This window comes from Typopeltis vanoorti, chromosome 14 (genome assembly GCF_054136105.1).
Source record: "Typopeltis vanoorti isolate ZY-2024b chromosome 14, IOZ_Tvanoo_1.0, whole genome shotgun sequence".
NCBI lineage: Eukaryota > Metazoa > Arthropoda > Arachnida > Uropygi > Thelyphonidae > Typopeltis > Typopeltis vanoorti.
Genome location: NC_143562.1, coordinates 13,027,146 through 13,053,694, shown reverse-complemented (window position 1 = coordinate 13,053,694; position 26,549 = coordinate 13,027,146). Strand labels below are relative to the sequence as shown.

The 26,549-nt window shown below is 37.3% G+C and overlaps 1 protein-coding gene across 10 annotated transcripts in view; it reads right to left on the bottom strand.

Annotated features, from left to right (window-relative positions):
- The window catches only part of LOC150099238 (uncharacterized), an 825,097-nt gene extending 804,456 nt beyond the window's left edge, over positions 1-20,641 (bottom strand). For all 10 annotated transcript variants that reach the window (XM_090403353.1, XM_090403348.1, XM_090403355.1 and 7 more), the window contains exon 1: positions 20,134-20,641. In XM_090403353.1, the coding sequence (XP_090259479.1) occupies positions 20,134-20,445 (312 nt within the window). In that variant the 5' untranslated portion in view covers positions 20,446-20,641. The remainder of the gene's footprint in view (positions 1-20,133) is intronic.
- Between the last annotated feature and the right edge of the window lie 5,908 nt (positions 20,642-26,549).

Here is a 26,549-nt window from a genome sequence, read left to right as displayed (position 1 = left end):
ACTGACGCTTCGATGTTGTACGCGCCGCACTTTGGACGAAGATTATCGGCTTGCGGAATGCTTGCATAGGTGTTGGACTAACGGAGCAATTTCTTCCCTCTGGTTAACAGCTCCCGGTGAAGATTCGTCATCAAATATCTACTTTGCCTGGCGGATCGGCTCCTCGTCGTCTTTCTTTTAGATCACTGGCATGATTTCTCCTGAAGTTGCGATCCTGATGACGTACATCTGACGGATAACTGCCGACAATTTCTTGATGACTGACCAACGACCTCTGGATCACTGATGAGGAACTCCTGGAACCGATGTTGCCATCTTTTCGCCAACACCTTTTATTCGGTCACTTGCGAATCCTTGCATGGAGATGTGTGACCCCTGAACATTTCGGTGAAATCCCTTGATCCTTTTCCCAGACTGACCCTTCCTTTGTTTTTCTCTAACACTCCCTAAATCCTATTCGTTCTGGCAGCGGACATTCGTTTGAAGCTTTTGTCGGTCCACCTAGCACTGACCTTGAGCGTTTCCATGTAGAACACAAAATTTGACGTCTTTACAAAGAGCTAAAAATATACTGTTTACTAGTGACAAGGTATTACCTTAATACTACACCTTCTAGAATATTCCCTTATTTGGCAGAGAGCATATACAATTCCCATTGGGATTATTTACATTTAAATAAACATCAATGTATAAGTTACAATTCTTACTGGGCTTGACCTTAGTAAAATTTATGTAAAAATATTTAGACTTTTTGGAGCTACATAAATATTTTTACATGTGTATACTGCTTTGAAGTCTTCTAGTTGCCAATATCAAGGTTATTTATTTCCTCAAATCCTCCTCACTCATAATTAAGCTATCCTCTCCTATGTCCTCTACACTTAAGTTCCTCATGATTGGGCTCAGAACTGCATTAATGGTAGGTGATACTGCAATTAATGCAGTATCATCTGCATATATTGCAGTGAATGTTGTTCTCGAGTTCAGAGGGATGTCTGCTACGTAGAGTGAGAATAGGAGAGGAGCCAGAAGAGAGCCCTGAGGTATGCCTGGCAAGACCCTGCATCTGGACGAAATCGTTTCGTCGACCCTGACCTGCATATATCTGTCTTTCATGTATGAGTGGATTATTTTTGTTAACTTGATTAGCGAGTTAAATTTTATGAGTTTGTCAAGGCCTTGATGCCATACTTTGTCGAATGCCTTCTCAGCATCGATGAAGATGGCAGCTGTATGGAGTTTCTATTTATATTCTTTTGTGATGATCTCCACTAGCCGGTATTTGTTGAACTGTGCTATGGCCCTTGCGAAGCCAAACTGCTCGTTGGGAAAAATTCCTAAGTTATCTGTTTCTGCTTGAAGCCTTGTGAGGACCACTTTCTCTGTCACCTTTCCGAGGCTGGACAACAAGCTGATAGGTCTGTAGCTTTCGAGGAGTTGAGAGTTTTCCCCCAGCTTCTTCAATGGCATGATGGTGGCTGTCTTCCAAGCAGTGAGAAAATGCTGGTATCTAAAAATGGCATTGGTAATGTTGACGAGATGGACTATACCCTTTCTTGGAAGCAGTTTTATTATTCGGTTGGTTATGCCATCCGGTCCTGGAGACTTTTTACTGTTCAGATGAGTTAAGATATTTATTATTTCTGCCGGAGTAGTGACAGTGATATGTTCTGAAATATCAATATGATATATCTGAAATATCAATAGAAATATGCTGTCGAAAAGTTGTCCTAACATGACGGTGAATCTTGTATACAAGGTTACTATTTAGATCTGCATAAGATGGATTGCACTGTGATTCAAGGTTATCTATTATGTTTCAGCTTTCTCCTCATCTTTGTGAGCTGTCCCTTTCTTGGTTTGTATAGAGGGTATGAGTTGCTTTTGGTGCAGATAGCTCTTAAGAATTTCCAGATGGAGTGATCTTCAGCATTGATGTTAGCCAATTTGGCTTCCCATTGATGGTTTTTGTGTTTTTGAAGAGCTTCACGAACTTGTCTGTTTAGGTTGTTCAGTACTGTTGTTCAGTTGTCTTGGGGGGGGGGGCTCTTGTATTATGCAATCTCTTTCTGGCTCTGTTTTTTGCTTTAATTAAGTCCATGATTTCCTCTGGGATATGGTTGCTTGGGTGGAAGACAGTGGTTTGTCTGACTGATTCTATTGCTTTCTGAATTTGGATGGTTAAGTTATTTACTGCTGAGTCCATGTCTTTCTTTTTACTGATGTCGGGCACCAGACCATAATTCGGAAGAACCGTGGCTAAATTGTTCCATGGTATGAATGTGTGCAGGGTAGAGAATTGATCTCATGAACCCAGATTAAGCACTATGGGACTTAACACAACAGGGTCATATTTTTAAAAATAACGATATCTAGCACATCCGAGCTGCCTGATGGGCTGAAGTGGGTGGGCTCGGTAGGTCCAGCCACAATAGCAGAGTTGAGTATTGCATAGTTGAATAGTGTGTGGCCTTTGGTGTTAATTGAACAGCTGTACCAAACTGTGTTTTGAATTGAGATCTCCTGCTATTATTATGGAGTCATTTGATCCAAGTATAAAGTCCAGATCTGTTGTCAGCAGAGGAATGCTCGGAGGATTATAAGTAGCATAGATCGTGAGACTGCCACCGTTGCTGGTATGCACCTCCACGCCAGTCACCTCCGGGTTTACGGTTTGGGGTTGAGTATTGTATTATGATTTAGGTAACTCTTGATATATATGGCTGTGCCTCCACCTCTTGTGCCAAGTCTGTCATTTCTGTACATAGCGCAGCCACGGATTTTTGGGTTATTAGCTGGTCTTAGGTGTGTTTCACCAATCAAGATGATATCAGCACTGAGACGAGTCGCAAATTCTTGAAGTTCCAGGACCTTGTTTATCAATCCATTTGCGTTCCATGCTACTATCATGAATGACTTTGGTTTGAATTTTTTGCTCATGACAGATGGCTGTTGTAATGGTTTGAGTGCCTTGCAGGAATCTCTTTCTCGAAGATGGTGAAGGGCTTGTTTTGCTGAATTCCTGCAGCATGGTGGCAAGCGAAGCAGTTAAAACTGATGTTAGGTTGGAGCTTGCTTGCTCGAGAGATGTAGGAATCTCAGTTCGTGCAGTCTCGGCATATGTTTTGGTCGTGGTTTTGGATCGTGTTCCTTCCTGTGTGGTTGAAGGTGAGGTGTTTCGGACTGGGGAGGCGACCTACTTGGTTGCTTATGGTGTCGTTGCGAAGAGGAGCAAGATTGACTCTTGCTGACCCTCGATTTTTTGGATTGAAAAGGCATCCCCTTGTAGCTGGTAGGGTGAGGTCCACTGCAGTTAGCACAGCAGGCAGGCGTACATCGTGGCTTGGTGCAGGTGTTGGTCTGATGTCCTTTCAAGCACTTGTAGGCTGCTTTACATAATTTTCGGGTGTGCCCGAATCTTTGACACCTATGACATTGTCCTGCTGATGCTTTCTTCCTGAGCGGCTCAGTTGATATTTTGAGTCCGCATACAATCAGTTCAGAGATTTGCTTTAGTGTATTGCTGATTTCCACCACCACCAAAAGCATTGGTCTTTTATCTGACCTGAGCATCCTGCTCACTTTAACTGGGGACAAGCCCTATCTAGAGAGGTCGGTGATCACATCTTCATACCTTCGGCAACCCCACGAAGAACCACCTTCAGGTTCTTTTCGCTGGGTAAAGCGAATGTGTGGTATGAGAGATTTGTATTGTTCATAAATCTAGTCATTTGTCTATAGTCTGTGAATGTGCAGGTTGAATTTTAACTCCTTCATTGGAGTTTTTGGCCTATGGGAATGTGATGTTTTGTTCCCTGAGGACTGATGAGACAGGAATCCATTTTTCTTTATCCCTTAAGATGAGTGGTGGTACCTTTATCTTTAGGTACATTGACTGATTCCATCTCTGTTGTTTTGAGTTCTTCTGTGGTGGTAGAGATTTTTCTCTTCTTTTTGACCGTCTGGAATTCTGCATGTGTTTCCAAGGTCTGACAGATGCTGTCTTGGAATATAGCATCTTCTAGATTTGGGGAGTGTACAAAGTCTGATTGCGTCTGTGTAATGAATTCGTTACTTATGTCATCTATGACTGCTAAGGGAGGGGGGGGGATATATCAAAAAGCTTAACTTTTCCCAGCCAGTTGTCACTCAGTAGCTTTCCCAGTTTGAGGAACTCCTTGTATACCTCCTCAAATATGGCCACTAGTAATTAGTGAAAAATGTGTAAAGACACAGATAGAGAAACAATAAAGATTACTCCGGTGTCCCGAGCAAATTATAGATAATCCTGTAGACTTTTGAGGGTCCATTGGCAAATCCCGTAGACACACACAGGTGTCTACCAGCAAAACAATATATTATAGTTTAAATGCCCTAAAAACAGGGTAAAGGAGTGTCAAGAACTCACTCCGTCAAAGTGCGGAAACCAACCTAAAGTACCATTCATCCACCACTGGTCCTCGTTGCGGGTGGGGGCCTACGCGGCCATCAGACCTCGTGCATTTTTCATGCAGAGGGGGAGACAGTAGGTTTCAGACTGTGTTAGAGCCAGTGCAATGTGAGTTGCCCGAAAAACCTTGTATAAAATCTAATCAAGCTCAATCTAAAAATAACACGTCTGATCTCATTGAAGTTCGCGCCTTATTCCTCCACGATCAGAATACTCCTCCCTCAATTCAATTAGGGAACAAAGTACGGAGACAACTTTTGCCAACTCGCGATACTAAACTCGAACAGGTGTATATTATCATCTGAAATAGTGCGAGTTGTAGTCCATTTTCTGGAGTTGCAGTTAAAAACTAGAATTTCTGAAAGCGAAAAATCCTATTTGCTGTGTCAAAGGTCGACGAACTCGGGAACCAATTGAAAAAAAAAAAAAAACCCTAGGAAAAACAGTTCCTCTCGCCAGTGAAGAGAATCGAACCTACAAATAATAAACAAGTAAGAAATCTGGCTAATTCAAAATAGAAAAATTTTATCCGCTCTTTATTTAGATAAGGAATACGCAGCCATCATGTATCATCAAAAAAATCTCATCTATAGGCCAAGTGAAAATCCATCATCTATTTATATATGAATACAAAAATGTAAATCGCTATCTCTGAGTCTGAAAATTCACACATTTCCTACTCGGGTAAGTGAAGTAGGAAAAAATAATTAAAGGATCTCATAATTAATGTCGGAGTTAGAAAGCGTCAATGAAAGGGGAGGAGTTTATTAGAAATCCATGCAGAAAGCTTCGGCAAACATTAAAAAAAAAAAAAAGACATCTCTTGGCACCGAATGAATTCTAGAAATTTTGCCGAAATGAAACAAAGAAAACATATTTGGAAAAAACGAATAGTTTCTCAAAGTAATTATTTTTCAGCCACACCTTGTGTATATTAACAACATGACAAAATGCAAGACAGAAATCAGATTTCCCAAGCGTCCAATTTTCCTCTGCAATTACAACGATCAAAGCTGAATGGTTCCTTCTCACTAACAGCTGTCACTGTGTGAAAAGGGTGTTAACCCCCCCCCCCACCATCGTTATTACAAGTCAAACTAAAAGTAGAACCCGCGATGTCCAACACTTATGGCAGGCAGTGTATCAAATTCTCTTATGCGAGTAGTGAGAACTTTTGATTGCGTTTATACCGCGTGGGAGTTGTATTTTCACTTCAAAAGCGTGCTATCTATCAGCCCGATCTCGTAGTGGGAAAATTGCTTTCAGCAGACTAACCTTGTATTTACGGAATTAACCGCAGATTTCCGTTTCCTCTGGTGACTGCTGAGCATGTTAATGAAGGTTGAAACTTTACCTGGTTGGCATTTCCCCGAGACTCTAATTTCTGAGGAGGTCTCAAGAGGGTTTTAAAGAGTCTCGTGTTTCTACTCTTTCACAATAAGTTTTCTTTTTTAGCTTCGAGAAACCTACGAAGCCTCGAGGGTGCTTGAAATCTTCTAAAGGTGGAAGATCGCGGTCAGCTGTTTTTTTTTTTTCGAAGACAATAGCTCGTAACCATAGCAACGTTAATCATACGTGGAGAGTTGAGAAAGAAAACAAAGAAACTTGAGCTTCTCGGAAGATCTAAACATTCAATCCCCGTGTTTGTCATTCGTTAGCAAGCTTTGTCCTCAATCCAAATATACACCAAGTTAACCGAAGTATAAGCTCGCTCGGAAAGAAGGAAAATCACGCTAACGTGTGGCACACGGACGCTATCGTCCCTTAGGAAGTTGATCATTTGAACTTCATAAGTTGCGACTTCAATTAATTCGATGGTGATTTAGGAGATTAAAAGAAAACAGAATAATTACTTTTCTAAAATTAATCCGTAATTCCATGCAACTGAACCCATTTATTTTTTTTCCCTTTCATAACTTTTAATTTAATAGGAAAATGAAACCTCTTAAACTTAATCAAGGAACTTGGTCTCGCGTCGATTACTAAAAGACTCGTATGCAGGTTGGATGTGGAAATGATATTTCGAAAGGTTAAGCCCACATACACACACAGAGACGCGACCTTGCAGGAAATTCCTAATCGAACGAGCAGAGTGAAAGAAGATGTAACGGTAGAGAGCGAATAACCTGTAACGAAATGCTGTCTGAGGTCGTGCTGGCAAACCTCCATCGGGTTAAGGTACAAGTGGGAGGGGCTAAGTGTGATGGGGAGCTAATTAGACTTGACAGGTAGTTGATGAATACACAAACATATCGGAGTGAGTGAGTGGCTGTGGCCTTTCTCATGGGTGCAAAGGACTTAACTTCGCCTTGTTTGGAATGTCGGAAGATAATTTGCTAGCAGAGGAATTGCATATTCACCTTTAAGGATCTCGTTCAGGAATTTTATCACTTCATTTATTGGCCTCCGATATGAGAATTTTTCAGTAGGTAGGAACAACTCATGGAAAAGGAAGTAGAAACCCAGGTAACTTAGTGCACTTAAATCTACCTGGGCTTTATGACTTACAACCTGTCAAAGAGTGAAGTTGGTCCTCGAGCAATTCGTCTCGAATTAGAATTATTAGATTCAAGTAAATCATGCAAACTATTCACTCAAGTGTTGAAACAAGCAAAACTCACCAGGAGGCCAAGTCAGGACTGTGAAGGTGTAAACAACTGAATACGATACCATATAAGCAATTTTCAATGCTTATCACAACAAAAGCATAATCGAATTAAAAAAAAATATGCAACTCATCAAATATGCAGACCACATCCTCTGGGTGCAGTCAAAGGTGTCCGTTACTTTCTTTTCTTTTCTTTTTTTTTTTTTTTTTAATTTTGACTGTGGATGACGGTTTTCTAAATATCTGGCAGATATTTTTTAATTCCAAGTAATTTGAATTAAGTGTTATGCAAAGCATAATCACATTTTCAGAAGCAAAGTCTTCTGTGCTTCAAAAGGTGAGATTTTTGTTCATCTCACTGCATGAAAGTATCAATCACATATTCAGCAAGTCCACTTTCACCGTATTGATTCATAAGTCTCTAATTTTGGTGTTCTTTTAGTTGTAAATATACCAGGCTGTCATAATAAGGGTTCTGACATTGGCAATGTCAGCTCCCTTATCCTGTACGCTCCTGTTACAGACAACAGATAGACGTCGCTCTTATGAGAGTCAATACGGGAAGCCATACGATAAAAGTGGACTTGCAGATGTGTCCAATACCCTTCACGCAGTAAAATGGAACAAAACAATTACTTACCCTAAAACGCCTCCCCTTCAAAAATGAAAGGTTATTCTGGGAATCAGTTTATGCGCTAGAGAACATTCGTAATTCAGATAAAAATGAACGTAAAAAAAATGCCAATTTGGGAGAATGCCGTAGTAAAATGAAATAATAAAAAAATTTTGACTGCATCCAAGGAAATAGAATATTTGAATACTTGCTTGAAATTTCTTGCTCTTATTCAACTATGCTTTGTTTATGTCGGTTATCGTTAACCTTGAATATTCCTCGGTTACTGTAGACGAAACATTGGGTTAAATTATTTAATATTGTTTTTTACTTAGTGAAATAAGTAAAGAAAATTTTGTTTACTAAATACCATACAAAAAGGTTAATGCACACGATGTGTTTTGAAATATTTGTGAAACTAGGAGTCGGTACAGAAAAAAAAAAAATAATAAAACAATCACCGATGACTTTGATGATATACACAATTTTGTAGCGCCGTATCAAATATACAGAGATCTGTCAAACTTAAAAAACAGATTCCCACACTACTATTAAGTATATCAATTCCTCGATTTCGACACATGCGATTTATCACAATTCATATTTTTCTAAGAATATTCTAATGCTTACCAAATGAGTGGAGTATTCGATGCAATATTCCATTTTGTGCTTTTAAGAATTGTTTATATGATGTCAGCCCTCCAGGGAACAAAGCAACACACCTAATGTTCATATATTGATTATTAGCTATCCGACTATCCATCAAAATTGCGTGCATGAAAATCATAAAAACTCTGGCAGATAGCGAAGCAATTTTTCCAATAAGAATTAACGTAATAAAAAGTGGAAGCAGAGAATGGATTTTCTAATGACAGTGCTTCAAAAAATTAAGAATTGTGTTAAGAAATTATTCATGTATAAAACTAATAATAAATTAATATGCAAAGGAAGGTATTTAAAATCCAGACATGAGCTGAGCGTTGCTCATCTGTGTTTAAAAAAAAAAAAATTAAAATAATTTCAAAGACTTCCAAATAATTACAAAAATGCAATTCGTATGAATAAGCATAGCTTCGAAATACTATATTTTTATTACATCGTAATATACTCAGTATACTAGATAGTTATAATATGAATCAGTGTATTTCGTACCTTTTTTTACTCACATATGATCGAGGAAAAATCATGTGACTCATCTTTTGGTTGAAAATGAAAATCAAAATAGAAAAGGTGTTAACAAATTCCACAAGACAGAAGATACCAGCATTATAAGTGTTAGGAGAGCAGTAGGAAGGTGCTTCCATCACTACTGGTATCTCGATATAACTGAACGGTAGGGGGCACATTTACAGCACTCACCAAACCTTCCTCGATCGAGCAAATATCACCGATGTCATTCCGGAAGTGACAAAACAGTAACCTATAAATGTTTCGAGATCGTCTATCTGCGTTGAAAACCGGAAAGTGGAAACCAGGTTGCAAAATTCAGAAAATAAACCACGAACCGTATAAAGTTATAAACAGTACAGTTATATGAATGTTTGTAAAAACACCATTTTGAAACTGTTGGGGGAAATATCACGAATTCCTGAAGCGTTATCAAATGGTATAGCGAATTTGGGCTGAAAATTTCTGCTTTCCCTCAACGTCCAAGGGATTATTCATTACAACATCCCGAATATTTTCTACTATTTCAATCACATCAGAAATTTTTACGCGTAAAAATAAAGTTATTATTATATATACGTAGGCTGTTCAATAAGTAATAAGACTATATTTATACAGAAAAGATTACTTTTAATCGTCATCATTTACATGGTCTTTTTCGAAGTAACTACCGTGAGACGCAATGCATTTGTCCCAACGTTGCGTCCACTTCTTAAACACATGTGAGAGTCCGTTTTTTGAGAGTTCTTTCAAAACCGCCTCCGCATCTTTTACACATGCTTTGTTGCTTTCGAAATGGCGGCCTCTCTGTGGTTTCTTGAGCTGAGGAAACAGCCAGAAATCGCACGGTGCGAGATCAGGACTGTATGGAGGGTGTGGTAGGATATCTGTGTTGTTCTTCTGCAAAACGTCCGCTACACAACCAGCAATACGTGGCCTTGCATTATCGTGGTGCAATAAGAAGCCATTCTTCAGCAATGGACGCTTCCTTTTGACGTGCTTGATGATAATCGCTGCTGTGTTGATCATTGTCTCTGTGATGGACGTTGAAGGTCTTCCCTCACGTTCAAGATCTTCCACATTTTGCCTTCCTTCCTTAAAAGTTTTATGCCAGCGAAAAACACTTGCCCTCGACATTGCTTCATCGTGGAAAGCTTTGCGTATCATGTTAAAAGTGTCCGATGCCGATTTTTGCAAACGCACACAAAATTTAATTGCATAACGCTGTTCCAAGGACGCTTCCATTTCGAAGACTGGTCGCACCTCGTAGGCGCGCCGATGAGCACTTGCGTTTAGTCACGTGACACTCTGGCACATCAGCCCGTATACGTCATTTATTAACCTTTTTGTTAATACAGACAGCAAATTTCTTTATTCCACAGAAATTAATATTGTGATGAGTGGTTTCGCCACAGTAAAATTAGTCTTATTATTGAACAGCCCACGTATATATATATATATATATTTTTTTTTTTTTTCATTTCATTACAATACCTATTTTATGGTGAAATATCTCAATTAAAAGCAGATTATTACTTCATACACAATTATACTTGAAAGACATCCTTAGTTGGACAAATATTTGCGAAATTAAATAAAAACGACCTTATTCCCTTCGTAATGCGACCAGCTGACTTATTTTATTTTTAATTTTTAATTCTTCGCTTACAGTATCCTAACGTTAGGGCAACATGAATGGCACACACACACACATAGCGTGCATACTGTTCATGCATACTTTAAAATTATGTCGAAGCCTTACCACCATCTTCCCTAGGTATACTGTTGTTCATTCGCTGATACATTCTTTTTTTCAAGATCAATTTTCCTTGAAGGGCTCTGAGGCAAGTATTTCATGTGTTGGGACTAAGAACTAACACCTATGTATCTTTATAGGAGACTTTAGACATCAACACTCCTCTATTTGAGAATGTTATGAAAAAAAAAAAAAATCAAACAGCGAGCCACATTTTTTCTAAAAAAAAATAAGAAACTCAAATATGGCGCATACTCCTCTGGTAGGACACTTCGAAACAAGGTCGAAGTATGGCAACTGGAAATAAGTAACACAATTATTCGTTCACTGACCGAAGTTTACTAATGATCAGTGGCGGCTCGTGGCTTGAAATCGTGGGGATGCTGCAAATTTCGAAATATACATACACACTCTAAGTACAGTGTATACGTGTTTGGATAAAATATCAAAATTATGGTAAAAATTTAAAAAAAAATAAACATGAAAAAATATTGTTTATTATCGATAAAATTATACAGTTTAGTATAATTCAAAATTACTTAAAAATAAAATCCATTATCATAACCCCAATAATGTTCTAAAATAAAAACTATAACAAATGTTATGTCTTTAATTGTAATGTCCAAATATTTAAAGAGACGGAGTAAACACGATAAGCACTACGAACATTCTACTACTGGCGCAAACTGCATATAAACAACAGTGGAACTGCGCGACGGACAGTGCCGCATTACGCTAATAGCTCGTATCTCACTATGATGTGCATATGCTTGCGTGCTTAGTAGTATGACACTGTGGTAAACACAGTGCTGCTAGCGCCCTCCTAAGTGCTACAAGATGGATTTTTATTATTTTTTATACAAAATAAGAGAATTGTATAGGATTGTTGATGATAAAATTAAACATTACAAGCAAATATAAATAAATTAATAAATATATTGATATATCGAGAAACATTGGGAGTGCTGTGGTTCCCTAGTGCCTATGCACGAGCCGCCCCTGCTAATGATTCACCGTTATTTACGTCTATACCACTCGAAATAGAAGAGACAGTGGAATTTTCTAACGTGATCGTCAAAAACCGAGAGAGACCCACTCCTCCATCCCCTGAGGAAAAGTGGATGTCAACTTCTGCAAAAATAAATAAATAAAATAAAAATAAAAAAAGACAAACCGGCCTTCTATAACAGGCTGTGGTCTTATAAATCCAAATAATCTAAGCTAAAATGTAATGTCATCTTGACAAAAGTTTTTACTGATAGTTTTGGATTGAAAACTGGCATAAACAAGACTGGTCTGTCTACATACGCAACCTGTCAGATATTAAAAACCATGTGCAATGGTTTAATCAACAAAACACATTTGATGTCTTCAGAAGCCTTGGGAGTAGCAATCAGCTGTTACTTGATGTATTGACCACATTTCACGTTCATGACATGCATGCTTGCATCCTCTCATACTTAATTATAGTTTCCTGTTTATAGACCCTGATATCATTCCTAATACAAATCGCGTGATAATAATCCGTGCTTCGTCAGCAAAAATCTGCCACCCCTCTTTGGGGGAGGGATGAGTTTTAATTCTTCGTAGATGGAAAGAGAGAGAGAATTCGTTCCTAACCTTTAGGCACTTACAATTATTGACAGACACAACTATGACATTCCGATTATCCCCCAGCTGAGGGAGATGAAGAACCCAATGGTTACCTTTGACCTTTTGAAAACATTCAATCGAGCGCTATGCAACGAGCATCGTGCTTCTAATCTCCTTCATCTCGTTTCCAAAAGGGGTTTTCGACATTCATCTGAGTGGCAACTATTTACCGCTTCTTATGCAGGGTCACACTCCCGCATAACCAAATGCTTTGGATCCTATTTGGTTTCTCCTGTTTTGCTTATTTCCTCTGTCTCTCAATTTCGACAGCTTTCTGTGCTTCATATTCCCTTGGAACAAAGAACAAAGTCAGACTTCTACAATGGAAGAAAATAATGTGAAATTTGTCAATAAAATATGGCTGGCTGATGCCAAGTTATCGGTAACTTGCGCTTTAATCGTACTAAGTGTGGCGAAAAACGAAACTTCAGTAAACAAGTCCGTATTTTTTTTTTTTTTTTGAAAAAAAAAAAGTTTACAAAAAAACACAACTTCTGACGGAAACAAACTGCAAATTCTTTGCATCTTAGTTATTCCTATTTTGAATAACAAAATACACTTTAGTTTCCCATACGTCACGGACGCCTATTCTGTTTGTGTATGCAGATATGCAAATGGTTGGTGGCTGGTTTTAGCACTTCGCTCTGCCTTGGTAAACAATGCATATGTTATTAGTGATCGATTGCAACCCTAGTTCTAATGACATGCCACCCTTCTCCTCCCCACACCGGTACTCTACATAAAGAAAGAGAGAGAGTTTAAAATTCTTTCCCAGATCGAGGAGGTCGTTGGCACTCGAGTTTTTCTCTCCAAGCCTGTTAATGGAACTATAATTAACAAATCAACTCCACCACGGTCAAAGTGGCCGACATTCTGAGATATGTGGTTCAACAAAAAAACTACCACGATACATCTAAGAACAAAAAATAAGTAAAGAAGGGACAAGATCACGGCATGCACAGGTGTACAATAAAAAGAAAAAATGTCTAAGGCAGGGGGGGGGGATTAATAAAACATCCCCCAAACAATCGCTTCTTTTTTCACTAAGGGAAATATTTCAAATGTTTTAACAGCCACACAATGAAACCAATTTTATGTACGCCATTTTTTTTTTTAAAGTTTGTTATAAATATAATTTGTGGATTACGCAAGGAAATTCTCGAACTCAAAGTGCCTCCGTGGCGCAGTCGGTAGCGATGATGCCTTTAGCTAGCAAGATCTGACTTAAAATCCTATTGTAGTAGAAGAAGACTTTTGTAAAGGTTTGTTTTTATCTAGAGATGGGTAAGCCTGTTTATTGAAGAGATAGCAAGATTTTTTCATCTCGCTACAGTAATGGCAAATGAAAGAGAGAGAGAGAGAGAGAACTCAAATTTTGACGGTCTTAAGTGGCCTTTCATGTCATATTAATAAAGTTTACAGATATAATACGCTTGCTTCGTAACCTTACTTTACAAAGTTAATGGGTTCCTTAAAAATTTTCATTCTTTTAATTTATATTTGCATACATATTTATTCCAATACCTATATTTATTTTAATATTATTCTGTCGTTTGTTCACATGGCATTGTAGGATACTATTTTCGTGGGGGGAAAAAGCGGATGTAACACTTTTGTAGACTTTTTCATTCCGATTTTTATTCATCTACTAGTTTGTCCATAGTATGAAGAACTACCAACAAATAAGGCACAGCTATCGCTTGCACTTGAGATGTCACGTTAAGGCATTCGCTCTAGGTGGCAATTAAAAAAAAAAGCTCTAATTTACAAAACTGTGATTTTAAAAAAATGCCTATTTACAAAAAAATTAATTAAAAAGTGCCGATATATAAAAATTAATTGAAAACGTCAATTATAAATAATCAGTTTTTTTTTTAAAAAAAAGTGAGACACTTTATAAAAATTTATAGAAAATACGCCCATTTTTAAAAGTTTAGTTTTAAAAGAAAAAGGCGTCGAGATAGTTAGGTACAGAATATAAAGTGATTCACATTCAGTCAACGCACCAAGTCTTGTCAGGATTATCTATTGCGCAGGCGCATGCGACGAGCAATAGGAGCCTTGGCACTTGAAAAAAAATAAAAATAAAAATAAATAACACCTTAATAGGTTCGCAAGAACTTAATCAATAAGTTTTTTTAAACATCTATAGTCACAGACATTATCACATAAAAATTCTAAGGAATAACTTTCTAATAACCCGTTTTTCAATAGCTTGTTTAATACATTCATTAAAAATGTTGTCAGTAAAAAGATTCTACAATAAACTGCAATAAAAATACTGTTTTTTTTTTTATATTTTAATTTATTGATATAAATTCTGAGACCTACACTCCACACTAGCACCTAGGTCTCCCACCTCCTACCAAAACTTGCCCCTGAGCTTTCTTTTTCTTGGTAAACTTAGAACTACAAAGATCCTTGGTCTTCTACTGCATATTATATGCAAAATTAAATGGGCTGAAATTAGAATTAAACAGGGCTGGATTTATGCAGAAGCTAGTCAAGCTATAGCTTAGGGTCTTGCATTACAAGGGGCTCCGCCTAGACACAGATAACCAGAAATTTTCCCAGCAGAAGGGGCCTCATTAAAGTTACAGCTTAGGGACCACAACAATCCAAATCCGAGCCTAAAATTAAACATTACATAGTCATTCCAAATGTATATCCAGAAATCTCCCATTAAAAATTCAGAAGGGAAAAAACCCTGATTTTTCAGTAACACAAACGCTTCCACCCTCCTTCCCCCTAAAAAACCCGATATCCGTACCCCCGTCTATCTTCATCCAATAGAGTAGATGAAGTCTGGCGGACCATTCTCCTTCAACAAAGCCCAGAATGCGCTTGCAGAAAAATCAATGTGTTACAGATGTCATTTGAAGCTTTTATTAAAACAAAACAAATAATAATAATAATTACAATTTAAAAAAGAAAATCTGCCTACTAATCTTGAAGTTTGGCAGACAATTAAAGCAAACAAAAGAGGAACCAGTGGCAGTCATAGCCGAACTCTTCGGTCTAGCGTCGTTTTCTTTTGTTTATTATTATTATTATTTTTTTTTTAAATGTAACTCCTGCATCACGAAAGACTGCAAACCTGCAGTACATTAGTACTTTGGATGAGCTAAAAGATTTTATTCGATTTTTATTAATTTTATATCTTTCTGGTATTTTGATAAGCAGGTCGGTGGTTTCACACCGGACGATAAAAATCAGTCTGTAGGTTGAAAAGCGGATATGCTAACTGCTCGGACAACCAGGAGTAGCGTATTTAATTCTTTATATGAAAGAAAAAGTCTCTAAAGATGTCACAGATCTTTTAGTGGAGCCAAGAAGATATATGCTGATATTTCGGCGCTCAATGATTTGAATAGGGAGTAAGCACAGCGGACTGTAAAGCTAGCTTAATGTAACGAACAGTTCTTTGTTGCCTCGGTATGAATTCAAGGAGTACAAAATAGATATTTGAGTAGAAGCGAACTAGGTTAACATGCTGACCATTCGGGATTCCATTCATATTTAATTATGATGAAATACCCGATCCACAGTATGAATTAACACAGTACGTAATTACCATAGAGTTCATAATAGGAGGGGAGAAGGAAAATCCGCCCCCCCATCTTGATTGTTGACTCACCTATTGTTCAAGTTTCGCTGGGGTTGTCAGCAGTACCCGATGTTTCTCGCATGTTGACAACGCTGTGTACCCGTCATTTTTACTTGACCCACTTCCCGCTCAGGGCTGTGTCCGCGTACGACACGGCGCATGGGCTAAAACAGTCCACAGAGCGTTCTTTATTGCGAGCGGTTCTCTTTAATGTGAGGTGTCGCCACTAACTAATATCGTGTCTACGACCCACCCAAGGGATCTCGTTGGACATGTCACCGATATAATGACCTCGGTGACCGATTTCGGAAAAAGGGGTGCTATTCAATGCTGAGCAGATGTACTTGAGGGGTGTCAAATGGTCCTCTGGACTGGTTTTTCGGGAGGAAAGGAATGGCAAATATTTACATGATAAAGGCCATATGTAGATAAGGTAATGAAAGGAAGGCTTCAAATCGTTTGTTTTGCTATTTTTAATTAGAGAACGGACGCTGTAAATAAATAATAAGAAAAACAGTAACAACGGTTGCATAACTAAGAGATTTATTTATTCGTTTTTTTTCCCGTTCTCTTTGCAAGACCGACTAACAAAAGATAACGCTCCAACCCCCCCCCCCCCCACACACACACAGAGACCATTATTATTATCACGCGTTCGATGCAAATATCCTGAAGCGCACAGGCGTCCTTTAAGTGCTATCAGATGAAAGGTGGCCCAATTAGTGGCGTGACCTGAACAATTAAACTCCTCTAATTGTGCATGAAAATAATTTTCGCATTCAATATACTAAGAGTTGTGTCATTTGAAGGCGCTTTCCTGTATACATATAAATATAAAGCTTAAGAATCTGTTTTTGAACTTTGATAAGCTTAAGATAAATTATTTATAATAGTAGTAATAATAATAATAATAATAATAAATAAATAAAAAAACAGAGTTGAATAATAATTTGTTCTGGAAGTCATTTGGAATTAGAAATTAGCATTTTAATCATACCGTCTGTTCCACCAATCAAAACTTCTGTCATATAATTAGCAGACGACGTTAAACTTTGTGAAGCGTAAAGTTAGGCTTAATCACCGATGACAACGTACAGGAGGTTAATATCATTAATTGAAAATTCGCCTTATAATATGCCATCTGTTCATTTAAGAAAATACAAAAGGCAGATTATCGGACATTTCTTCAAATGCATACAAACAAATATCTATCAATCATCCTTTTGTTAAATTAAAATTAAATCTTTGGGATGTTAGTGAAACCTTAATTCTGCCAATTATATGTCATAATTATTTCTTCTCGCGTACAGAGAGTCATCAACCTTCTTATCTTTAAAATAAAACTTGAAACCATTCAAATTTCGACACGTTATGGCTCTATTACTAAGTTGCTTTTCAGTAGCAATGAGCTTATAAAAGGCAATTAAGAGAAAATTAGCTTTTTATGACCTTTTATTTTTCTCTTTATGAAATTAAATGTTATCGTGTTCAGAAACCTTCTCTCTCTCTTTCTATGAATTATAAGATCATTATAAAATCGTTAATATTCATCAAGATATCATCAAGCATCTTTTCAATTAATTTCGTATTCATGTGCTATGTTGGTTTCGTAAGAGATTCTAAGCCGAGATTTCTATAGCAGAACGTTAGAGTTTGGTCACAAATCAATATGCGAGAAAATATGAAAGAAAGCCAATAGTTTAAAAGTTATGATGTCGTTATGAATCACAAGTCTATTATGCAAATTACTTGCAATATTTCCAACATTTCGGATAATTTTTACCAATTCTCTCTTGCATAAAATTGTGATTTTTTTTTCGCCGCCAGATGTCACGGTGCTCAGCAATCGATGAATTAATAACCAGTAAGTGAAATAAACTAAAAATAGCTTTGAGATTAATTTTACGAAATGTTTTATTAATACCTTAATTAAAGAGGTCAGTAGTAAAGTGGTGAGGGCGTTAAATTTTGAAATACGATCCAACTGGGTGTGCAGGTTTCTTTGATTCTTTAAAGAGAAATAAATTTACACTTCACTGCATTTAATTCTCCCACCAAAGCATTTTTATTGAATCATTTAAGAGGGTGTTTCAAGGCGTATGTTATCGGAGTGTCACTCACTTCTTTCAGAAGTCTCGGAGGGGAGAGAAGGGGTGGGGGGGGGCGATATCCTTCGTTCGACTTACAGTGTACAATTTGCATTTATGAGCTGACACGTCACTTTACACAAATTAATGTTCCAGAGGTCGCCACTAGTGCGAAAACGTCTATGTAAGAGCACATATTAAGAACGCGTGTAGGAGAGTCGAGATAACGCAGGCATGAGAATTTTAATGCTGTTTTTAATGTACTCTCTGACAGCAAATCTTCAACTTTTATAGCTAGGGGTGGTTTGCTTTATGACGTGTGGGGGTGGAACTTGGCAGCGTTCGACGTTTATCTGCAATGTGGCAGGAGAAACACAAGCACACCTCAAGGAGATGATCTTCGCCATCTTAGGACATAAAGGATTAAGAACAATACCTTGAGAACAGAAAAGGGCCCCTGGAGATAAGAATGCTAAAGAGAGAGTCTCTTTTTCTATCGACTTCCGAAGAGATATCTTAGTAGGCGCAAATACACTAAAATTACACGCGTGGGAGAGTTTATATTTCCTACAAGCCAGAAACTAAAGATTATCAGAATTAAATCCACACAGGAAAAGTTTTCATTACAAAAGTTTGTTGAAAACAAAATAGTTAATTAATTAAAAAAAAAAAAAGAATCATCGGAGACTTATAACCGTAAAAGAGTTCAGAGATTAAAAGAAAAAAACCATGTTATATCTTGGACATACTGGTGTTGTGGGAACTGTAATACGATATTAACTTGTAGGTTTTTATGTGCTTATTCTGCCAAATGGAAATGTGACAAACTGAATCATTGGTTGCCTTGGGGAGGGCATCAATGATAGATCCAGTTTTACAACTGGATCTATCAAAAATAATTCATTATCTTCTTGTTATTATTATCCAGGTTCTAGGCCAAGTGGCCTGTTCCGGACTCGGTCCATCTTTTTCTTGGTCGACCCCTATTTCTTGTTCCTCTACGATTATATGTTAAGATCTTTTTTGCTAATCTTTCTCTCTGCATTCTTGTTAGATGGTCTAGCCAGTTTTTCGTATATTTAATCATTGAGTCTGTTATTGAATTAATTTTAAGATTTTTAATTATTTCAGTATTTTTTTTTATCTAATAGGGTTAATTTTTTTCTATTTTTCTAAGGAATTTCATTTCTGCTGCCTAAATTCTCTGTATATCTCCGAAGGTCCAGATCTCACTTCCATTGGGTTTCGCTATTGTTCTGTAGAATCTGAGTCTCGTGTGTTTCTGGACGGAGTTAGGTTTAAAGGTTCTGTTAATTATTCCAGTGATTTTTATAAAGTTTGTCATCTTAAAATCAATATCTATTTCATTTAAGTAAGTTAGTTTATAGCCTAGGTATTTGAAATTATTCACTTGCTCAATTATACTATTTTACTTCTGACAGGGTTATCTCCATGAAAAGCCACGACTTTAGTTTTCTCCGTCGATATTTCCAGGCCATATTGTTGTATAATATTATTTAAGTTATAGATTGCTTTCTGCAATTCGTCTTCAGTCTTTAATAATATAATTCATTAATAATAATTCATTATTCTTGACATAATATTGCGCTAGTAAGCTGTATTGATGATTACAGCTAGTAACAGGAGATAAAATCAAATTATTATATATATATATATATATATATATCGCGTACATATTTTTGTTCTTGCCAAATATTTCGAAACTCTCGTAGATCATGTTTACACTAATGAAAGTTTTAAGCACACGCGGCGAGCGATTTATAGTTCATTAATGCAAAATTAGTACATTAGCAAAATCTTACAATATTGATCTTCTTTCTCTTTACTTTACTGCAGCTCATAAGGATGTGATTACAAACTAATCTAAAGTCATACTCGACTGCGACTGTCTTGTAGCATGGACCAAATAAAGCCGATTTTAAGACTGGTTTGACTTTTTCGTAATTTATTGTTAACTATTTCATGTGGTTTTTGAAAACATAACAAAGTTCAGCCAATTATTTTAAATGCTTCATGATCTTTACCCTAATTACAAGACCAAAGCCTTCCGACTTATCATCTTGACTTCAAACTTAAGGAAGAGGATGATCAGTATCTAAATTCTGGCCCCGAAACTAGCTCGCCTCTTACTAATCCCCAACGAGTTGGGATAACACGTGAAAAGAACTCACCTCGTTCACCATGGCCTCTAATCGGCTTTCCCAGTCTTCTAGAAACGTCTCGGGTATCCTGTGTTCCATCTGCTGACATCTGTTCTCTAAATGGAGCAAGCGGTCCTCCAGGTGGAAGATTCGTAGTCCGCACACCGCCACCAGCACTAAAGACACACCACACAACAGCCACAGGACGATGTTCGAACCGCTTACACAAGAAGTGCTTTTCGACAGCGAGTTTTTTTCGGCATGCGGAGTTTCCCCGAACCTCGAATTTCGCTTTGTCCCTAGCGAGGACTCCTCGATAATCTTGAGCCGCGTGTCATCCATTGCACGAAGGGAAAAATACTCCGAGATAAAAAAAAAAAAAATAGAAAGAAAAGCGACAAAGCTTCTAGTTAGACAAAGACACGACTATTCCGTGGCTATTCCAAGTCATGAGCAAAGGCCCCGTTGCACGCGCCGGCCCGCGGCACCTCTCCGCGAACACCCATCTTCCCGACCCATAGCGGAAAACCAAAGTGAAGTACGCTCGCTGCACTCAACCGTAAAGCTCCCTCTGCTACTGTGAGGGCGCCCCACGCGGACGTCCTGCTACCACAAAATAGTGCAACAGCTGGAGCGAGATACAGGGAAACAAAAGTTGAACGAACATTGCAGCAGCGCCATCTATTAAGCATAGGATGCATTACATGAAATACTGTGAACAAATATTCTTCCCTATCCTTATCCCATCTTCACAATTTGAGAAAAAGCTGGTTCCCAAAAAATAAATAATAATAAAGTAAAATAAAATAAATTCCAGGACAGGCCAATCAGAATAACAAGAGGGAAAAAAAACATTAAAGTAAGTTCGCCACAATAATATAAATATAATTGGGTATCGAACAAGCGCATGTATCTCAATACACTGAAAATAATCTTGATATTTAAGAAAGATTTGAAAATAAATCTTTCTCCAAGATGGAAGGATACTCCAAGTACTTAACACTTTAAACAGTAAAAATAAGCAAAGTTATAGCAATTTACTTCAGTCAAATACTGAGTTTCCTCAGAGTTCTGTGCTTTGAACCAGTTTGGTTTGTGACCTACGTCGATGATACCTATAACCTACAATTATCAATTAAAATATACTGCCTGTATTTGGTACTTGGAGTATCAATTTATTTTACCTTCGCGATGAGTCGTTGGACTTCTTGGAGGTGTCACGTGATAAAAATAACAATAATGAACGATGCAAATTTTGCGTGAAAGATTATTTAAAGGCATATCAGAAAAAAGTAAACAAAATAAAAGTATTTTATTTACTTTTATTTAAATTGTACTATAAATTGTAATTTAAAATGTACTTATCGCAACAGAGCTGATGAAGCCAATACAAGAAGTGTAAACAACACAAAACGGAGAGATAAGATGTATAAAAAAACACAAAAAATCCTCACAATGAATACCACATGAACAGCTTCAAATATTCTACGAATCGAGTAATTTATAAACTGAAATAAGGAAAAAAAAACAGACAATTATGATAAATTATGATAAAGAAGTTTTTTTAAGTGCCGAAGTAACCCCAAAAATGAAATTACAATAACTAAGAGTGGGTAAAAGTGCCAGACTTCCGATATGATACCAGCAATCATGTGGATTTAAATGGCAAAAAAACTCTACCAGATAAATTGAATGAATACTTCGTAGCAGTCAATAAAAACTTGTCAATAGGGCTTCTTACCAATTAGTGAATTGCACTTCTCAAAGAAACGAGAGCTCCAAATACTTTTTCCTTACTTGCGAGAATGAAATCAAAAATATTATAATGAGGCATAAAAATTCTCCGACTCCGAACCAACGATGACATAACTGTCATCACCGTGCGAGAGCGTCAAATATATTTATTAGATCCTTTAGTTTCTATTTTTATCTTATCGCTTATGACTGGCACTTCTCCAACAGAATTAAAGAAAGCTGCGATGATACCAGTTCATAAAAAAGGATGAAAAAGATCTTAAAAATTATGGAACCATTTCCCCTTCTCCCGGTTTTCTCTAAAATATTAGAGAAATTAGTAAAACATAAAAAAAGATTGAATCGATTTGAATTCAGATAAAAACGACGTAAGGAACATGCACTGCTGAATATTGCAATTGATTCCCAGACACATAAACCTGGAAACTGCGGGAATTAGAGGTGATTTTTTTTTGATTGGTTCAAAAGCTACTTAGCATCTAGATGGCAAACAGTAAAAATAAGCAAAAGTTATAGCAATTTACTTCAGCTCAATTACTGAGTTTTCTCCGAGTTCTGTGCTTTGAACCAGTTTGGTTTGTGACCTACGTCGATGATTTCTATAACCTACAATTATCAATTAAAATATACTGCCGGATTGGTTAGTCAAGTGGCTAATGTATTCGCTCAGTAACCAACAGATTGTAAATTTGAATGAGGCAATTTACGTCACAAGATGACTACTTCTGTTTACTGGATGCCTGAAGTGGCTTGTAAAAAATTTCATGTCTGGTCGCTAGAGATGAGTTTCCGCAGTATCTACTTCCTGATACCTCTGTACTATAGGTTAACAGCCTCTTGTGCGTGAAAATTATTATTATTACGTGACACCTCCAAGGAGTCCAAGGGCTCATCGGGACTCTTTCTCCACCTCTTCGTTCCACATGAATCCACCCACTACACAGAACCGCTACTACCATTGCATAAACTCGCAAAGCAAAATAAACACATTCGCAAATGATACTGTGTTGATCTTCACTGTGCATTCTGTAAGGGAAATGAGAAGTATGGTCAATGCATATCTGAAAATAATGACAAACTGGTTCCACTGTAATAATAATGCTAAAAAATATATAGATAGATATTTTTCACCTGAGAAATCTATTCTTATTGGTAAAGCAAGTTTTCAAGCACATATTCCTACATAATTCAAATTGTAAAATTAGCGAAAACGTGAATGCTATAAGATATTTAGGATTAAAAGTGGACATCACATAGTACCCAAGTATACAAGGTGGTAAAATTTACGTAGCTGGTAAAATAATAAAAAAAAATAGAAAAGGATTTTTTCTATTTTTTTTTATTATTTTAATATATCTTTGTATTTTTATTGATTTTTTTTTTGCATAATCCAGAAACCCTGCTCTAGCGGCCTAATATGGAACTTTTTTCAAAGCCATGTCGGGCTCCCAATAAGCGGGGAAATGGTCTCACACTAGGCGATGAAATTCACTCCATATAAAGATAAGCACATCATCCATGCTCACGGTAGGACTCGAATCCACAGCCTGTGTTTTGAAAGTCGATATGTTAATCAATAGGCCAACGAGGCTGGTGGAATGAGTGCCTCAGGTGATGAACTCCATATATGAGACAGAAATACTTCCTCTTAAGTATCTTGACCACTTTGACATATGACAAGATGCTTATTTTCTCAGAAAAGTGGGCATGAATTATGTAATCCCAAAAGTACGAAAATAAAGGGTCCATAAACACTATAGCTATTTGGTCCCAAAAAATATTTAATTGCCTACTATCTTATGAAGGCAACATTAAACAAGCTAATGATCTTCTAAAAATATTGATGGTTTGTTTATAATAAACATTTAAGCAATACTTAAATGATGCGATATCAGAATGTGTCCCGAGAGTACGAAGAATAAATAGAGTGGAGTCAAATGAATGTATAATCTTATTAAGGAAGAGATTCGTAAGAAAAGCACGATGTGGAAGGAGTACCGTGTGCATAAGGATGACGTCTGTTATGAAAGTTATAAGCAGCAGGCTGGAACAGTCACAACTGTTGTACGGAAAGCAAAGTCTGATTATGAAAAGAAACTGGCTCTGCGTGCTAAAGACAACCCACAAAAATTTTATCGATATGCCGCAAGTAAAAGAAAGAATGAATATGAAAGAGTAACTCTTCTAAATGCAGATGGCTTGAGGGTTACTGATGCAGAAGCGGTTGTTCAGTTAATGAGTGCCCATTTTGTTAAAAGCTATCAACCTAGTGTACGCAACATTGAGCTCAGTGCTACTCTTCACCGAATAAAGAAACTCAGGTGTATGAGGATGAGGTATTAGAGCTGTTGCACACATTTAATAAGAATTCAGCAACAGGGACTAATGGGATATCAGTACGTGTGCTAAAAGAGTGATCAGCTGAATTGATCATTCCTTTGACCAGGATGTTTAATTTGAGTCTCAGAACAGGGAAGATTTCGCAGGAATGGAAGGGATGTATGGTAATTCCATTGCACAAGGATGGTGCAAAGACCAATGTATCCAACTATCGACCAATTAGTATCTCAGGAGTGATGGTGAAGATTTTGGAAAAATTGGTTAGGGCTCGCATTCAGAAATGGTTTGACAGTGAATCTCTACTTTGCAATGAACAACATGGGTTTACTAAGGGGAGGTCATATTTTAGCAACTTGCTCACATTCTATAACAATATTACCATTGAACTAAAAAAGGGGAAATGGATACACCATGATACTTTTGGATTTTGCTAAGGCTTTTGACAGAATACAACATGACAGACTGCTGCATAAATTGGAGAAAATGGGTTTGGGGTATACAATATAAGCATGGATAAGAGGATGGCTGACTGCTAGATATCGATAAGTGGTAAACGGGGGATGTGAATCTGCAAGATTTAAAGTAACTAGTAGTGTGCCACAAGGATCAGTGCTTGGTCTACTGTTATCCAATCTATCAATCTATACATTAATGATATTGGGAAGGATTTGACAAGCGACATACAGTTATTTGCTGATGATGCAAAGATAGGTAGGGTAATCAGGAATGCTGCTGATATGCAGTCCTTGCAGAATGATTCGAATAAACTGGAATTGTGGGCATGGGAAAATGGGTGTCAGTTCAATGTCAGTAAATGTAAAGTCATTCACTCTGGTGTGATTACATATCCAGTGTCGTATTATATTAGTGGGATTTGGCTAGAAGAAACTGATGAGGCTAGGGATCTTGGAGTGTTGGTAGATAAGAAGTTGAAGTTCAGGGGCCATGTGGCAAAGATTGCAAATACAACTCAAAAGATAATTGCAATGCTGAAACAAACGTTCACATGTAAAGATAAGGATGTCATTTTGCCTCTTTACAAGGCCTTGATAAGACCTCACTTGGACTATTGCGCGCAGGTCTGGTTTCCGTTGTGATTCTGATATATTGGAGAGAGTACAAAGGAGAGTGTCAAAAATGATATCGGGAGTGTGGAATACTGATTATGAAGACAGATTGAGAATTTGTAGACTGCAGACACTAGCAAACGGGAGAAAAAGGTGTGATATGTTTGAGACTTAAAAAAACTTCTGAAAGGGTCATAGAGGATTTCATTTGATGGAATTTTTCAATTTATAGACTGCTGAGAATGAGGGCTGTCAAGAAGGGTGTGAGGGCTACAATTTTTTCTCATAGGTGATGCGTGATTGTAATGGGTTGCCATTGGAAGTTGTGAGTGCAAGCAGTGTGAATGAATTCAAGAATAAGTATGATAGCTGGTGCGTGTAGTATGGGGCCTCCCTCGACGAGTCTCTGACCTCCCTGGAGGTCTCTCATAATAATAATAATGATAACAAGTTAAGCTTATTAGAATCACTTTCTTTCCATCAGTTGTTATATAAAACAAGATATAATACCCGAGCCTTTGTCATGGATTCCAATAAAATCTGGTATTTGGAGTGGTTACTAAAATATGTAGCATTTCAATTTGGAAGAAATAGATCAAGTGTTAGTAACTAAATTATGCAAGGTGATTAAAAATGATATTGTTATACTAGCTTAATGCTTTCTATTGAAAGCATAAAATCTATTGGAATGAACGAATCGATGAATTTTTTGGTGAGAAGTGATCCCCTTCCTCATTAGACGAAAAATTGTTCCAATTATTTCATCAAGTCACAGATTATCGTGGGCAATGGAGATTGAACATGCACTGTAAACTCGTAGCATCTTCCTCTAAATTATTTCTCAAAATTAATTTCAGGTAATGTAAAGGAATTTGCGGGCTTGTATTACTCCCTTAAGGGGGGATATAAAGAAGCAAATACAGTTTAATCCATTGTGGCCCAACTACCGTTTTCATTAGATACTAGGTTCAATACACATATTATTAAAATTTTATGTGGCTGTCACCCGCAAAAGGTGTAGTCAGCCTGTAGCACATTGGCACCGTGAGTGGGATTCATCTCCCACCTAAAGACAATCACTAAAATCCACGTCCACAGCGGGATTCGAACCAGCAGCCTGTTGGTTGGAGAGCGGATATGCAAAGGGAGTTCGAACACTTACAATCTAATCTGTCCTTTTTGGAACATATTGGACTGTTTGGAATTATGGCTGAAACTGAGGTTATGATGGTAGTGTCTGTTAAGTGCATGTCTGCGTGTATGAAGTTGAAACTCCCTCCGATC